The sequence below is a fragment of the Platalea leucorodia genome (genome assembly GCF_965183815.1).
Source record: "Platalea leucorodia genome assembly, chromosome: 4".
In the NCBI taxonomy this organism is placed as follows: Eukaryota; Metazoa; Chordata; class Aves; order Pelecaniformes; family Threskiornithidae; genus Platalea; species Platalea leucorodia.
In genome coordinates, this window is record NC_138826.1 from 111,126,645 (window position 1) to 111,144,975 (window position 18,331).

Here is an 18,331-nt window from a genome sequence, read left to right on the forward strand (position 1 = left end):
GGCATAGCCCTTGGGCCAGCCTGGGTCAGCTGTCCTAGCTATGCTCCTTCCCAGCTTCTTATGCACCTGGCAGAGCACAAGAAGCTGAAAAGTCCTTGACCAGTGTAAACTCTGCTCAGCAAGAACCAAAACATCAGTGCGTTATCAACATTATTCTCATCCTAAATCCAAAACACAGCGCTCTACCAGCTGCTAAGAAGAAAACTAACTCTATCCCAGCTGAAACCAGGACACTGGAAAAAGCAAATAAGATTTGAGCCCATGTGCTATTCAAATATACCACTATACCACTTCTGCAGAGAAATAATACAAACTTGAGTAAGCTGGAAATAGGCCACAAAATTAAGGATTTCCTTTTACTTTAAATATCTAATGAAATTAAGAAAATAAGGCCTAAACAGATTAGCTGTTGGATATATTAGTAAAAAGAGAAACATGACTATTGCATAAACAGAAAAAAATTAACCCCTGACGACGTGGTACAAAAGTTAGAAGTTACACAAAAGGTGAAGCATACCCCCTCAACACCACCAAATTACAAAACCTAAACCCCAGAAACAAATCTCTTCAAGCTTCAAGGTATTCTTGTAAGTTTATGTATCTAATCTTGTACTCTCCAGATCCCCTGTACATTGTCATCAAATGTCTGATACTATTGCTTTCTTCATTTAAGATTTGCTACCTTGTCATTGCAAACTCTTCAAAGATACACCCTACAGCCCCATCCAATATACACCATGCTTTGACAAACTGCCCCCTTCCTCAGATTCCAACTGGTCTTTATCACCCCATATCTATAATCCTTCCTTATTCTTCCTTCCAGTCTCTGTTTCCCTATGAAATCGCTCCGTCCAGTCCACTTCTCCATGAACCCTGGAAGGGGGAGGAGCGGTGACACTCTTGGAGAAGGTCACGACCAAACCACGTTTCTCCCCGTAACGAGCCAAGTTCCCCACTGTCCCCTCGCCCCGATATTCTTCTGTTTTCTATTTAATAAGTACGCATCTGTCATTAATACGTATTTCTGTTTAATAAGTACGCATCTGTCTTCACTTTCTTTAAAGAAAACTGTTTAAACTCTTCTTTTATGGCGATTCTTTGAAATACTTTACTACTTTTTCCAATAAACATCAATTTCACGTTTTTTTAAATAATATGACTCACTATTAGCATACTTTTAATTATAAGGTTAAAAATCAAAAATTTTACTTTGATGCTCATGTAACGTCAATATTCCATAATGGAAACATAATTCCATGGCTGAAACAAATGGATCTTTGTTAAAAATTGGACATTAAGAGATTAAAATGTGATTAATTACTTGAGGAAACAAAGACTAGATTTAAAACTCATGTAAGAAGCTAAAACTTTAAACTTTGTATTGTTTTCTGCTTCCTTCTGCTTCTGCTATCTAAAACTAAGAGTAACTGACAGGAAAAAAGTATCCCAACTTCTTACATATATCACAAAATGCAAATTTATACATTGTACCTTTGATAACCTGTTGCAGTGTAAATCACAAAATAATTTTCATTTTATTTTTCAAAAAGCAATGAACACACACTTACTCGGCAACAGCCCAGTTCCTCAGCTGTTACTATGACTGTTCCACATTTCTTCCCAGGAATTCCTCTGCAAGAAAATACAACTACATCACCTCATTTCTTTAATATCATTTATGAAAGTTACAACTGACACAGATAAGCACAACGTAAGCTTTCAAGTCACAAAACCAACAGTTGCCCTTTTCTGTCACTTGTCCTATGTAAAAAAACTTGGTTTATCCTAAGTGAATCGGTAAATGAGTTGCATATTTACTCTAACTAGCAAGAAACAAATCAGTTTCAATTTTAAAGGAAATAGCATAAGAAGTTTAAATGGAGCGAAATGACAATATCAGAATTCTATTTTCCACCCTCCCATTGATGTTTTGTTTAGAGATGACTCAACAACTTACTGATTTGTGAAAAGCATCCTTTTGCAAGTTTTCCTTAAACAAAATACCTAAAATATATTTAAAAATATACACCAGCCTTATTTTACAGTATTTATTCTGAAATGTTTATGAAAACACATAATAATGTCACCATCATATCAGATACAGTATTTGCAAAATAAATTATAATTCACCCAGACAGCAATTAAAAACATGCTGCTGCAACACCAGAAAGCACAAAACGGATCCTTAGCATAAAGGCCAATATAGGAACAGAAAAGGCACACATAGTCTGATAGTATTCAGTGGCAGCAGCCTTTTGGGGAGTGGGAGGGTGGCGCTGGAGGGGGAAGTACAAATATTTAGATGCAACTTTTTGTATGATGCTATACTATAAACGAGAAGTTCTGCAATACCCTAATGTCTATTAGTATGTCCTTAGCACACCCCTTGGCAATTACTTCTAGATTTTTTTCAAAACAAATGCTATTGCTTATGCTCATTTCATTTCTAGTTCTTTATTTCTTTACGTCTTTCTTGAAAATAATTAATCATTTGAATAAAATTACTTTCCAAGGAGACATTAAGGTAAAATTGTATTTTCAAATTGATAGTATTTTTTAGGCTTTTCTAAGAGAACTAGAGGGCACTCCTGTTCTTCTGTTATGAGAAAACATTAATGTAAAAATTTACTGTTGTTCTTATTTCACTTATTAGTTTCCTTAATCATTTTGAATTTTTTTACAATGCTCTACAACTTTAAATAAGTTTAGCAAGACTGTGGTGTAACGAAGAACTGGTGGGAAAATAGTTCTTAAAAGCAGCTAAAAGTTTAGAAATTATGAATAGAGGAGCAAATACTGATGCAATTTATGCAAGCTCACTGAAACTCTTGTTTAGAAGTTGATGTTTAAGTCTGTAAGGAATACATCAGAGAATGCTGCTCCTATACTGCTGCAGTCATTTGCCAGTAATCAGAAAGATATATGACTACTCTCCTGGACCTCCTCAGTGCTACATGGCAAGTCTGTATTTCACTAGGAAAACAGTGGATAGGGAAACTATTCTTGCTGTGAAATTTTAAATGACGATTTAAATACATACAAAACTTATGGCACTCTTCCATTTATTATGGTGTAACTTTTAAAGTACAATACTTTAAGACCAAACACGAGAATTTTCTTCAAATAACAGAAAAAAAAAATCTCATCGTTCCAAATGTTACACAGCATGATTCATAGTTTTATCAGCATCTTCAAATCATCTGGTTTTAAAGCTGTCACCCTTCAACAGCTCACGACTGAAAATTACCCATTTTAGCCTCTGTAGCAATGGGATATTGAAATTGAAATCTCAGATTTTCAAAAGATGAAAAAGCTGCATTTTTTCTTTTGAACAGTACTTCTTGAAGCTTCAAAAACTTTTGAAATTTGATAGTAAGAGCAGTAGTAGAAATGATTTTGTTATCAGGGTGATATTGACCTTACATGGTAAAATGTTTCAAGAACAAACAACCGTGACCCTGGCTTTGACAGGTAAGAAAGAAATAGAAATTAAAGAAAACAGAAGTTCCCAGCACCACAATTCTGTAGGTTATACCAACTCAAATAGAAGGCATCGGTATCAGAAATACCATTACCTGAACCAAAATTCTTCCTACTGAAGTATTTAAGACAAGTTAACTGTGCCATTAGGGACACATTTGAGACTCAGTCTGGGCAGTGATAGTACTTTGAAGAAAAAGCATCAAACATTTCCTTTGGTATGAAAAGGCAAATAGATTTATCACACTTCCAAAAGACTATTGTGTCAGAAGCTAGATTGTGAAAAGTACAACTCCCGTCACCTCCTGAAGAGCTGGAGGCCTGAAGTAAACTGTTGATAAGCAAGCCCCATTTCTGACAAACGAGTCACCAAACAGTTGCCATTTGATAGAGAATCTTGTGCCACCCTGCCTGCAGTTATAACACATGGCAGTCAACACCTGCCTGTCTCACACTGAGATTTGCACATGAAGACATTTATGCAAAGACATGCTTCATGTCATCTTATGAACATGAAGGCCAAGGGAGGCCCAACCCCAAGAGATACATGTGTCTGGAATTATCACTCTGAAGGACGGGGGAAACTGGAGAGGCAATCCCCTGAAGACATCTGGGTGGGTATGTCAGGAAAAAAAAAGGAATTCTTGATTGTTGAGTAGACATGAAAAGTACATGCAGTATAGTCACATCTGAAAGCACTTGGGGTTAAGGTTTGGCTTGACGTATCACCAAGGTTCTTGAGGACACATGCCTTATAAAAGAAGGATAATATTACCATGATGGCTGGCAAAGAGGTGAAATGCTTAATCAAGATTAGCACAGAATTTCTCTATAGAACAAAAAGTTCTCATTATTCAGGAACTAAAAACTCTACCAAGTGACCTCTACAGTTTGTGATGCTATTAAGTATGAACTTTGTATGCTTGTGTTGAGACTACAAGCATGAAAAAAGTATTGGAGCATTTGCAGACATTAAAGAATTTGTTCTCTTACAAATTCCCTTACAAACCATTCATTAAAAAAAAACAAAAAACAAAAAAACAAAAAACAAAAAAACCAAACTTTTAAATGTAAAGTCAGCACCCTGACAAAAACTTCAGTGGTCACAGATCAGCCAAATGGAAAGACCTTTAACTAGCAATTATGCCTTGTGAGAAAATAACAAAATAATTTCAAGCTGGTCTTATCACTGTATGAAAACACAATCCTTGGAGATTCAGCATGACAGACCAGTCCTTCTAATTGCCAGGGAAACACTGACTAATACTACCTTGAAGACGAGCGTGTAAGAGTTCCACCTGTTTAAATCCAGAATGCAGTGCCACTGCCCATCTTCTTTAGCTTTAAGGAATAGCTAGTATTGAGCTGCCCTGGAATTGGTTCTATAGCACTGAAGTGACAATACAGAATTTATGTTCAGGCAACCAATTTCTCAGGATAAGTTTCTCTGGAAAGGGTTACAGATCACTGTTTGTGGGGTAATAATGAGGCAGTTTGTATTGCGTAACCACTGTCAACTCCAACACTCAGTGCTAGTTATCTGACACTCATATATAGAAAATGTGCCAGTCTAAGTGTGAATAGGGTGAATAAAGGAAGGTAAAATGCGAGGAAGATCTACGTTTCAGTGGCTCCTACTGGTTTGAGAGCCCACAACCTGCAGGCGTTCTGCAGTGATCACCTCTTTCTGGACAGTATTTGAGGGAATAATAATTGGGCAGTATTTGAGGGAGCAAATAATTTGACTGTTAGAGGAACCGAACAGAAAACCATCATCAAATGAAAGGTCCTCAACAAAACCTGCATGTCTCTAGACAAGATACAGTCTTGAGGGGTAATTATTGTCTCCTTAGAACAAATGATTCCACGATTGAGACACCACATCTCCAGCACCTAGAGAAGTTTGAAAGGACACTCTGAAGACCACTTGGGCTTTAACAAGGACTGAAATGAGGACCTTTCCAGAGTTGGTGAAAAAATCGGAGAAAGATGACAATTTATCTGGGAATTCAAACCTGAGAGGTTAAACAGAGCCTCCAATTTTGCAAGCTGAAACTGCAATGAGGCAGAGGATGGAACGTTTTTCAGATCATTCAAAAATTTACAGTCTTATCCCTGAATTTACAGAACCTAGCCCTCTGGCAGTCACAACCACAGACAAGAGGATAGGACAAATACATAGGAAGTCCCAATTCCAGGGTTCAGATGTTTTTCTATCAATTATGTTCACAGCAAGATGACAGAAGAAAGAACTTCCCAAAATAGGCCAGCAGGCTCCAGTACAGCCTCATTAGCAGGCAATGGCACTCAGATGTGAATAACTAGCATAGAATGCTCATTAAGCTTTGCAATGGCTCTGCCTCCTCATTAAAGGGAATCCCTACAGGAATGCACTTAGTAATCCTGAAAGAAGCATTGCTCAGAGTTATAAATGTGGCTAGCATCTTCTCTCTAGGAAGACAGAACATGCAAATATCTAATTCTGAATAATGTCTGAGAAGGTGATGCTGCCTTGAGAGAAAAATAAAGCTGTGTCATTTCTGGAAGTAGATACATCTGCACCTCATCCTTTCATGCTAATACAACTGGCACATGCAAGGCCAGTCTGAGTAAATATTACACATAGAGCTTGTCTTGAGAAGGTATTTAATGGATCTAGTAACCCAATAGGTAAAGAGAGTAAACATTACTGTTAAAATATCAAATTCTCCATTTCACCTGCTTTGTATGACTAGATTTATATTCCAAGAGAAGTTATCCAGAGCAAGTGTTCACCTCTGTACCTGGTCAGTCTGTAAAATAAAGTGCAACACAAAGTATGTTCTTGAACAAACACATTCATAGTCACAGTGATAACAGGCTAGTGCACTGCTATACTGGGAGCAAGAGCCTTCTGCGACAGAGTCTGCATCAAAGCCCTTAATGGTGTCAGAGACAGAGAGGGAGGTTCAGGAGACATCCTCATGCCTGCCAAGACCAAATACTATTAGGTTCATGCCTCAGAGGTGTAATCAGCTGGTGCTAGTAAGACCAATGAAACTGCAAGTCATGCCTGTTGTGAAGGTGAAGAAGAAAAATGTGCGTGTATATCTTCACTTTCGCACTCACCGTGAAGGTTAGTGGCAAGGTATGTTTCAGCCTGCCTGACAGACCACTGCAATGGTGACCCTCTAGGCTTGAGATGTTTTACCTTCATTTTGATGAAGGACAAGAGCATCCTTTCATGGTAGACTTTCTAAGGGAACTTTCCATGGTGATATACAATCTGACTTGGAGTTGGCCAGCTCGTGGCAGCCATAGAGTCCGGAATCTCATGAGGCTTTTGTAAATGTCCAAAGTAGATAGATCTGAAGTTTAACCTTCAAGTGTTTCTAATTCTGATTTTGAAAAAAATGTCAGAGCTTACTTGAATGCCAATCAGAGAGCGGAATTCAAGCTTCTCAAGCTGCTTAAGTACAAAAAGTGCTACTTCAGTAGGGTAGCTGATTGGGACTAAAACAGCACTGGGCATTCTCTTCTTTGTACATCCATTGGCACAGAACAGAAAAGGCAAAATGTTAATGAACTTCAGAAATACTGTGAAGAGAAGAAGCTCTCTGATCTCAAGTGATACATCATAAAGAACATTCAAGTTACGTGAATGTGGACTTGACTTTGTAAAGAGAACGGTAAATTCAAAGCAGTAAATATCCTTAGGAACAGAAGACATGCAATATTGTCAATTGAATTATTGCTATTTGTGTATCAAGAGACATTAAACACACGTCTATAAGCAAACAATCCTGAAATGTAATGCAATGGTTTAATGAATAATATAAGACAACAAATATCTCCTAGACACCAAGGTATCCAGACTTCAGAGAGTCCAGAGTGCACAATCAATGAGGCACAGTTGTCTAGCCACAGCACTGTCAAAAGCACCAATGACAAAATAAAACCTCAACACTGGGAAGAGCTGATAAAAAGTCAGGAACACTTTCTCATTAACATTAACAAGTATCTACCCACACCACATATACAAAAAGGAAGGTGTATTTCAAAAATCTTCAGGGGGGATAACTGATTTGAGTCCACTTAGTAACTGCCATACAACAGAGTATCAGAAGCCAGACCTGAATAATGCTTGTATACCCAAGAGAAAATGTATTACACAGGCCCACACAACGGTGAAATAATTAGAAGACCTTTTTTCCATAGAATCTTCTCTGATATCTTTTCCTTTCTCATAGCTAATTTCAAACTTTAAACTTCATCTGTTACTCACTTCAGACTTCACTTAACCTGTACCAAGTGATGGCAAACTGGTGAATGGATGATTTTTAATCTACATGTTTAGAATAAATTTCAGGAATTTTCTCAGAAAATAAATGCGTAGTGTGCTGAATAATTTACCACTTTGAAGACAGAAAGAACTATAAAGACCTTCAAGAAGTCAGCAAGATTTGTCTTACTAAATTTCGGTTCTTCAAAGTCAGCACCTTTCTCTGATCAAGTCACCACAGGCTTCCAGTAGAGTCAACTGACAACTAGTCAAAACAGTCCATGAAGTTGCAACAGCGCAATTCACTGTGGCAGCTGGCATAAGTTAGGCCTAGGTAGTGAAAAGTTAGTGAACTTTTTTTTTTTTAGCAGAAGTAAACAAAATAGGGCCAACCTCTTCTCCCGATAGACAGGATAGTGTTTGTGTGCTCAAGTAGACAGCCAAAGTATGCAACCAACCTGCTCACCATCAAAAACTAAAAACATGTCCAGAACAAGTAGAGGGTGTGTGTCCCCATCCCGTGGTGCTGAGGGTCTCCTGGGACAGCCCTGGCAGGAGCCGGGCAGGGGCTGTTTCTCTAATTGGGTTACTGGAGTTCTCCCACCTGCCTTGTACCTCTGTGGTCCTTTGTGGGTGTGGAGATGGGACTTCAGTGGGCTGCTGGGTATCCTGGGATGGGCCTGGGAGTAGCCAGGGCAAGGTACTATTTGGGCTCCTCCACCTGCCATTGTGCCGCTCTTCTCCTTTGTCTGCAGACAAGCTTTTTAATCACATAACCTAACACACCTCTTCTATTATACCACTTATTATACTTGTCCTGAAGGCTATTTCCTGCACAGGTTTTTAAAAGTTTAATATCCAGAATGGGATTAAGAGGAGAATTGCAAAACACTGCTGTCTAATAACCCCAATATTTGCTGAAGTTAATCATTTTGTATGATTGTATTAGAAATCTGATAATCTGATCAGCTGATTCTTCATTGTTTGTTTGTGCGGGGGTTTCTTGCAGGAGCTAGATTACAATTAGCAGTTTCCTACTGTTCCACAGTAGCCATAATCTATTAAACAGTAATTTAACACTCATAATACTGATGCAGTCAATTTTAGTTTTTTGGGGTTGGCTTTTTTTGGTTTGGTTTTTTTTTTGTTTGCTTGTTTCTCTTTTGCCTTTTTTTTTTTTTACTCTTTTTTTAGTGAATTTTTATACAGTATTTATTTTATTGCAGACAACTTGTGATGAGCTACTGAAATTGAAGGACATCTTAAAAGTTAAGGTTCATCTGCAAACCTTGATAACAACAGAAAGTGACACAGTTTTAAGGTACCTTTTTCTGGGTAGGTTTCCAAATTATTTAAGGAAGTGATACAGTGAAGCAGTATTGCTTCGAACATTATGTTACTGTGTGCACAGGTGTGGTTTTAAGTTTAAATAGTGTGTTTGTAAGAGTTTTCCTGAGTTATGCTGCAGATACTGAAACCTTCCTCACCTGCGGAGTTGAAGAATTTATTTACCGTTAAAATGAAGTATTTCCCAGTGTGCACAGTCTCACCAATACCGGGAAATAATAAGGAACATGTAGTAACATTAATAGAACTGTCAATGTATAGGACAATTAAGCCCTTGATTTAAAAATAAATAGTGTAAAAAGTAGTCCTTGAGGAGAGAGGGTGAGGAGGGCAGGAGAGGTGGGGGGGGAGCGGGGGCAGGGAGGATTACTAGGGACTTGTCATAAAGACTGAGTCTGTAAATACAGTGATCAGGTGACTGAACTATATTTGGAACCCCTCAAAATTCAGGAAAAATGCATTTATTACCGACCTCAATTCTGAATATTACAGAGAATATGAATCATATTGCTAAAGGATGTTGCAGCAGTAATGATCGCAGCACTCATGGAATTCAGCAAGAGAACTAACAGCTTACATTTGTTACAAATCAATTTGAATCATCTCCAGTTGGGTGTAAATTGGGGAAACTAAATCAAAGGCTTATTTTGATAAAACACTAAGTGGAAGTGTTTTGCAAAGACTTTTCAAGTTTTTTCACATTACTCAATTTTTCAGCATGAACTGTATGATAAACAAGTCCTGCTGAATAGCTGAAATTTGCCTTTGTACAAAAACCAAATGATTGGAAATAAGACATTTACAGACAGAATTTAGTCAAGGCTAATGGACTGGAAGGGCATAATTACAGGAATGCCTCCCCACAAAGCAGTGCTAGCCAACCCCTGACATTTATGATACAAAAGCATTTGTTTCAGGTATGCATAAGTCTCAGAAATTCAAGTAGATTAAATACCATTAAAATATTTTCTAAACAAAATATAATTAAAGTTTACCATAGTTTTTGTAATGGAAATATTTCTTTCACTTTAAAATAAAGCTTTTATGATTTCATAAGGACCCTTAGATTAAATTAAAGGAAAACTATGTAAATTCTCTTTTGGTTTACCAATTTAAATGGTCTGTTCTGAACTGTTATTTCACCCAGAGTTCTAGAGACAACTTGAAATTATTTTTTGGCATGGAAATAAGAAACTGCAGATACTTTTCCAAGCTTATGCTTGCGTTGGAATTGTAAAAATTTAAGAATTTAATTGGATTCAAGTACTGAGAAGAGTTTTTAGCATGACAGCTCAACACTTCAAAGTTCTTGAAAGAGAAAATGATAGCTGTCATATGTGGGTCTCCTTGAAGCTGGCCACTGTTTTCAACAAGATTAAAAGTTTAGGATGACCTCCACAGAACATCACCATGCTATTTGATACAAACCAGAGAAACGCATTTTTTTTTTTAATTATCCTTAAGTTCTTTACATAAACAAGAAAAAAGTCTCTAATAAAATCTATGGAAAAAGGCTACCATTGGTATATTTTGGACACTGATAACAAAATACTGACTTCTGAGATTTTTCACAGGATTTCAAAGCTACTGCTTAAACTAATGTTTAAGTTTGAAGTTGACAGGTACAGGATACAAGACACGTACACGAAAAGATAAGTAGTGTATAAACCGTATAAACCACTAAAGATAGATATAAAAGGGTCACCTGAGTAACAGAAATGGTTAATTACATCAAATATATACATAGAAGAAAATGTACGGCTAGGAACATATTCCTTAAGAATTTTACACCAGATTAATAATGCATCATTAATATACCTTGATTAGGGAGTCTTCTTGTATTTGCAATTATACTAAAATAATATCTAAGTACATTCTGAATTTTTCAAATTGCAGTTCATCTTGATCCTGGTTCTTGTTATTTGGATACAAAGTCAGAATATGTGCCCCGTGTGGTGTTTCCACCAGTTTGGCCCAGAATAATATAAGGCTTGCTAAGCCTGAAAACTTCATCCGCCCTTATAAGGAAACCAGTGATGAAGAAAAGTAAATGAAGTAACTCTCATGTATTACTCATCATGAACCGAGTAAAATGGGACAAGAACGCTCCATCAGACAAGAGTAACCAAATTCATGATCATTCACTGCAGTGCCATTACTATTAAAAGAAAAAAAAAAACCCACAAAAATTCCAAATCAAAAGATATTACCATCACATGAAATGTCCACCTACACCTTTAAATGTTTGCTTTTAATGTCATATGTGAATTTGTAGCATACATTTAGACAAAAATTGTAAAATATTTTCAATTATTCAAACATTACTTAGGAATAGAAAATGAATATTGTTCAAATAATTCATATTTTAAATACCTGTACATCCCTATGAACAATGGTTTGCAAACATCAAAATCCTCTCAGTGGGAGAAAAATCCATTGATCATAAGAAAGTTTTTGATAAATTTAGTAGGAAAAATAGAAAATATTTGCTACTGCGGATTGCCTCATTGTTTGGGAATTGTATTATTGGTAACAATAGAAATACAAGTAGGAATATTTAGATTTGAAACAGTGAGGGTTTTCTTCCTTGATGCTTGAACAAAAGGCAATAAAGATTTACGATGCGTTCATTTGCGAACTAGAAAGAAAAACATTTTTAAGATTAGTATACTCAAACTATTTCTAATGCAAGATGTAATGAAGTTGACAAAAATTTTGGATGAGTCGATTCCTTTGCTAATTGTCCAAATTGAAGCCTAAATTATCATAGTCTATAAAGAAAGACTTCTCTTGTACCTAACAATTTATTCCCTCTTAGAAGCCATTTCTGTCAATTCCATATATCGAGATACCTCACAGTGAAAAAACCCACAACTCTCATCTCATGAAGCAGTACGTATTCATCCACCATTCAAGAATGACATACTTACACAATTGATTTTTCCAGTCTGCTCCCCTGTGATCCAACTATTTCTCCCAGTGTACAAAACATTTGTCCCAAAAAATCCTGAAAAACAGTAACATAAAACATCAGAGTTCATATTTCACATTGAAACAAATTTGGTTTCCCATTTATCTGGGCTGTTCACTATTGTCAAACACATTCTGGTGAACATTGCATCTTAATAATAATTATGTAATAATGAATCATAAAACAGACTCACTATTACATATTTTACATAACACTGGGTTACGTTTACAGAAGTAATTCTAATGCACTCCACTTACTGTTTTTATATTGCCTTTTTCATCAACAAAAATGAAACTGAGATGGAAAAAAATTTAAAAGCATTAGAAACATGACTGTTTCTTTACCTTCTTGAACTGGAGCATTTTAATAAACTTCTCTTTTATAAAGAGATTCTACACTGATTCTATGAATTTCTTGGAAGTTAATTATGTTGGCAGAAATTCAGGTCTGTGCAGGATCTGTATGACTATCCTGGACTGACAACTATACATAAGCACTGCTTTAATGACAGACTTTATTTTCGTGTTTTATAATTTAACTATATCACTAAAAATCAGCTAATTTTCATATTATATCTCCCTGTAACATAAGTAGTATAAAATATGAATGGATTTTCAAACCGTTGTATGTAGATTGAAAAAAATTTTATGCTCCTTATCTTGCAAGTGAAAAGAGCTTGCTAGCTCTGTTCTTCCCAGCATCACTGGCAGTAGTGGCAACAGTAGCTTGTGAGATTTGTTCACAAACAGTAATGAGAATCAAGACACTGTAATTCTTATAGAGCAAAGCATAACTGCTGTGTATAGCAGCGAATATCTGTACAGGTAGTTCTGACTCTTCTCTCAGCCCAGGCCACCCATTCCTATCTCTGAGCCGTGTTAGTTACAAGTCCATATAGCAAACTGGATCTGAGAACTAATCCCTCTGAAGAGGGAAATAATCCTGCAAAAAATAAATTTTTGAACAATGTGTTTTAACTGATCTGACACTGTTTCCATAAAGATTAAGTCTTTTAAAATGGCTGAAATTAACCTGAAAATACTCAGCTTTTCATTCATTTTTAAAAACATCGGGCATGACATATTCTAACACCATTTTCTACACTGAAACCATGTATTCCACATTTTTCTTCCTTTTTTTTGGGGCGTGGAGTTTCTTGATTAATTCCTATTAGTTCCACGGCCTGTTATTAATGACAATTGTTCATTACTCTGTTGTTGTTTTCTTAAAGCAGGAAGTTACCATGAACATAAAAGTCTAATTTCAGGTAGTCAGTTTTATAAACATTATTACAGACAGCTACAATGGCAGCACTGTCTAGTCTGGTTACTTCATACATTCATTACAAAATCTGCTTCATTTGCATCTCGTTTTGCCAAAATTGAGTCACTGAAATTGAAATTCTTCAGGTTGACTCTTTTTTCATCCCCCAAACTGTTCAACTATTAAATGACACTGCCCAGTATTTCCAAAGGAACGGGTCAACAGCTATTTTTAGGAACAGGGAAGATCTTATTCCACACAAGGTGACTACAACACATGAGCAGTCTAGCTACACAAATAGTACTGACTTGACATTTTTCAGAAACACCAAGCTCCCAGAGCACAGATATGAGCAAAGCTCTGCTCACTTCCTACCTACTCACTGCCCAAATTCTTAAGAGCTACAGGAAGCTGGCAGCAAAAGGATCAACCCAAACCAACCCTGAGCACTTGGGAAATCATGGAAATGAATCGCTGTGTTAAGAAACGCATTTCTAGTTACTATCTTTCATAGGGTTCTCAGAGCCATCTTCTTCTTCATGTGCGTAATATTATATGGCATAGTTTGGATGTCTTCAGCACAGACACCAAGTCTACACCAACTTGTACAGATTTTCTCTTAAAGACAATGGAGGGAAATAGATATTTCTGATATTAATGTTAATGTCTAAAGAATAAAGTTTCCCTCCACAACTGAAGATTCCAGGTAGTTGGCACTGTTTAAAAAACAGGACCTAATGCCTCCGAGTATACTTAGCCTGTACTAATTAGAATGTAACAGGCCCATATGTAATTCAAGTTCTACTTGAATAGTCTTTAGAAGAACATTGGTTTGTTTTCTCATTGTTTTGTCCTTTTTTTTTCCCATGGGCTCAGCAAGATACTCAAACCTTCAATTCCCGTTCCAGTAATCAAACAATGAAATCTAGGCTATATATTTGCATATACCTTTGCACTTCCATAGCGACTAACTTATGTTAGTATACTATCTTTTTTCTTAAAACTTAACTATGAGGTTTTTGTACAAAGAAGCATGTTTCATGGAAAAAAGAAGATAATTCAGATAAACTAGTTACTACAGAAGTGCAAACAATCTTGGGCAGAAGCCCAGGATGAGGCTTTATTCTTGTTGAAGGCAGTATAGGGAAGACTTCTATTTTCTGTATCCTCCTAGCTAGCATTGCAGTTATTCAGACCACCTTTCCATGATGACAGAGATGGAAAACAGTTTGCCAGGGGCTTTAAGTCTTTACAGGGAGGAACTAACTGGAGATCAATGGCTAAAAGCCTTATCTTTTCACTGAAGCACACACACACAACATTCCCTCCATTATTCTCTTTTCCTTTGCTCCAGATTCTGAAAGGTTCTCTTACTAAAGCCTTCCTGTATTTTTTTTTTTTTTAATTCACTCAGAAGCCTCTGAATTCTGCTCTCACATCTCTAAGTTTTAAAGTTACTGTTTAATCCCTTCCACTTCAAGATGACATGAGCATAAAAGGTTTCTACTAATATTAACTGGGACACAATCAAAAGATGTTTACAGGTTTTAGGACCCAGAGAAGTATCAATAAAATGCAGCATATCGCATATCTGAAAAGGTATACACATGTGCTTAAATTTGCCCTTTACAGGAGCAATGTCCCATTAAAATTATACTGACGAGCATTATATATGTTATTAGCTACAGCACAATCACTGTATTTGTCTCTATGTATCTGGTATTACTTACAGTCTAAAGAAAACTAACACATTTAGGAAAGCGTAAGCATTTCAGCACAAGAAAGTATAATAGTGAGGAAAAACTTACATGTTTTGATAGGTTAGGACTCTTTGAGTCAACATCGTAGCTTAAAAAAAAAAAAAAAAAAAAGAAAGTTACATCAGAGTTGCCAAATGACAGATCTGAGGACAATGTAAAGAAATAAAAAAATAAAAAAAAAAAAAAAATCAAACAATTCTTTTGCCTATTTCGATGTGTGAAATTTACACAAACAGATATGCGAATGGAAGTCACACCAGTAAAGAAGGCAAATTAAATCATCACAGATTACAGGATTATGGTTCACTAGCTATTTGAAATGAAATTGTTTTCAACGCAGTGCAGGCTACTAAGAGAAATTATTCTGATATTCCTGTTTGAACAATGAAAGCTGCCAAAAACCAGAACAAAAATTAAAAATTAATCTTGGAAAACAAACTTGTGAATTATTTTCTTAGGTAATTTTTCAGTCATTTGACTAATTAAATAGAAATAACTGGCAATAAACTATATTGCTTTTAGCAAGAGTTTGACTTGTTCTGTTCAGCTTATCATAATCTTGTTCTTCCTCCAGCTAGAAAATGCCATTGTTTCCCTTTCACTATCAAGTCAGATTTCAAAGAAAAATTACTCTGTGAATTCAAGATAGATTAAAAAAAAAAAAAAAAAGAATATAAGACGTTCTTGGGGGATTACTAATCTCTATACTTTCATAGTCTTCCATCTTCATCAGATAATCCACAGTAATATTTTTATCAAATCCTACATTCAAATACCAGTTACTAAATTGAAAAAGTATCCTCTATGCCCATCTCAGCCTCCCCTGCACGTTTCCATTCCCACCGCGTGGTACGCTATCCCTCTGGTGGTGCTGCCGCACCTGCTTGTTGGGATGCATTATGGACCAGATCACAAGTCAGGAGGACAAGAATACCATACGTAGCTGGATGCGGTGCAGCACAGTCAAAGTTTTAGAAACATATTTGTAAACAAAGGAATGACTACAAAAATCACTAACATGAGGGGTTTTTTTAAAAAAAAAAAAAACAAAGTAATTGCATACCCTCTGGTGAAATTGAACAGAAAAACACAACTGGTAATTTGACCTGAGGGCTAGCTACACAACCAAAACAAAGAACTACTTCACTGGCAAAATCAGTAGCAAATCATCAAATATGAACAGAAAGGAGCCTGAGACATTGGTGGCTGCGCAGTTTAGGAGGGGGCTCATGCTCATTTATCAGAACACCAAAAATCAGAGATATACTTGCCACTTTCTTTTGTTGCAGAAAACATGAATCATATGAGGAGTTTCTTTCTTTGAAAAATAACACTTTGGCCAACAATAGCACACAATTTTCCTGAGAAATTCAAAAAAGGAAGCTTTCCAAAGGTGGTTCTTTCCTCATCTAAATTGGAGTTTTAATCCATGAGTAGCTATATGAGATTCACATTTTTAACGCCGAGTTCTACAATATTTCATTTCCCATCTGTCATTGTCATAGGGCTCTAAAGTAAATTCACAGACTATGGTTATATGGTCACTTGCAGGCAAACATTAAAAACAGCTACTCAGCTTTGAGTTCAGAACAGACTTCTGTCCAGGTAATCCAGAACAGCAGCAGAAAGCAGTCAGGTCTTTCTGATAAGTACAGAGTATGTTTGATATTTACAGTTTTTTGTAAATAAACAAACAGGAGTCCATTTCTCTGAGTACATGAAGAACAAAACAGGAGACTGTAGTTTCCCTTCCAGGTTCGAGTCCTTTTCAGATAGCACTTATCCAGAAGTTCTTTACGGACTTTCCTTTCTTGGCCTAGACTGAGCCTAGCTTTCTCTTTCTTGGTTCATCTCTTTTCCTCTCCTCTTCTATTGCACTGCCTCCGCCCCGTAACATACATGCATCCTGCGAGGAGCAAGGGGCAACCAAATCAAGATTCCTACACAGCCCCAGCTGCGTCTTTATTTCAGCAATGCTTTACCTACACTTGGAGGAGAATCTTTTATTTCACAAAGTGACTAGCTCTTACTTAAAGTTATTTTAAATAGCAGGCAACAGTTATACTCAGCAGATTTAATGACATTAAACCCAACTTCTAAAATAAAACAATAAAGTCTGTGCCAGGCTTCCATGCTGAAGATGAAATAATTGGTACCTAGCCATCTAGAAGCACCCTGTAACCTATCTTGGCATTGAGTATTTCCTTTCACTCCTTGAAATAGTTGAAGTCTAGATGGAAACAGCCAGCTGCTATTTGTGTATTGAACACAATGGAACTTTTTTCCTCACTCATCCCTCCAACACTTCTTGTTAACTTAGGAAGCATTCTGACATGCTATAAAAAGACATTTACAGCTAAAGAAAAATTAGACATGGGGGTTTTTTTTGTTTCCACGATACAGAAAATGCTGCCTTTCAAGAGCATTTCAGTACACCGTGCTGGCAACTTAAAATAAAATCAGCAAAACTACTGGTAACTTTATTAACATCGCTAACATACATCTATCAGGCATCATACTTTTTCTTCCACTGCTATTGGAAAAATCATCACTAATGTGATAACTGCCCTATTTATTTTATGCCCTGCTTAATGTACAGATTGATTTGCATTCTAGAAACTCGGGGTGGGGGGAGGGGGGCAGGCAAAAAAAAAAAAAAAAAAAATCAAGAGACTGTCAGAGTCGCTTCGAAGCGGCTACTTGGATTAGTAAATGGCACATTGAGACTAAAGCCTAGAAGATTTTAAAATGGCTTTACCATGAACTTGCTAGGAGATTTTAGGCAAATTATTAAGTCTTTCTTCATCTGTTTTGCTGTCTACAAGACAGAAACGCAATAAATGCAGTTTCTATATCAAGGCAAACTTGCAATGTAACTTTAAATTGGGAAGCGGTAATATTATAACTTAAAACTACTATAATAAACACCTGAGTAGGATTTGTTGCAATTCCATAAAGTATAACAGGAGACCTCAATCTTTAGGATTAGAAAGTATAGGAAGGCAGACAACACTGAATCTTTCTTGATATATTTATTCGGTAAGTAACTTAATAGATGATTCTCCTAAATCTTTCTCAAGAACAAATAAACTAAAAGAAATACACATGAAGGCAGAAATCTTAGGAACACAAAATAAGAATGGACAAAACTCAATCTAAAGTACATATTGCAAAGGAAATGAAAAGAAACAGGAAAAGGGTTCTTCAACTAAAAAGGACATGTAAAGAAAAATTGTGGCTACTATGCAT

At 36.3% G+C, this 18,331-nt stretch overlaps 1 protein-coding gene across 1 annotated transcript in view; it reads right to left on the reverse strand.

Moving 5' to 3' along the window:
* The window catches only part of CPNE8 (copine 8), a gene marked incomplete at its 5' end in the record, with an annotated part of 110,655 nt that overhangs the window by 58,306 nt on the left and 34,018 nt on the right, over window positions 1-18,331 (reverse strand). The window contains 3 exons of the mRNA XM_082311147.1: window positions 1,569-1,632; window positions 12,019-12,095; window positions 15,131-15,170. Coding sequence (XP_082167273.1) covers window positions 1,569-1,632; window positions 12,019-12,095; window positions 15,131-15,170 — 181 coding nt within the window. The remainder of the gene's footprint in view (window positions 1-1,568; window positions 1,633-12,018; window positions 12,096-15,130; window positions 15,171-18,331) is intronic.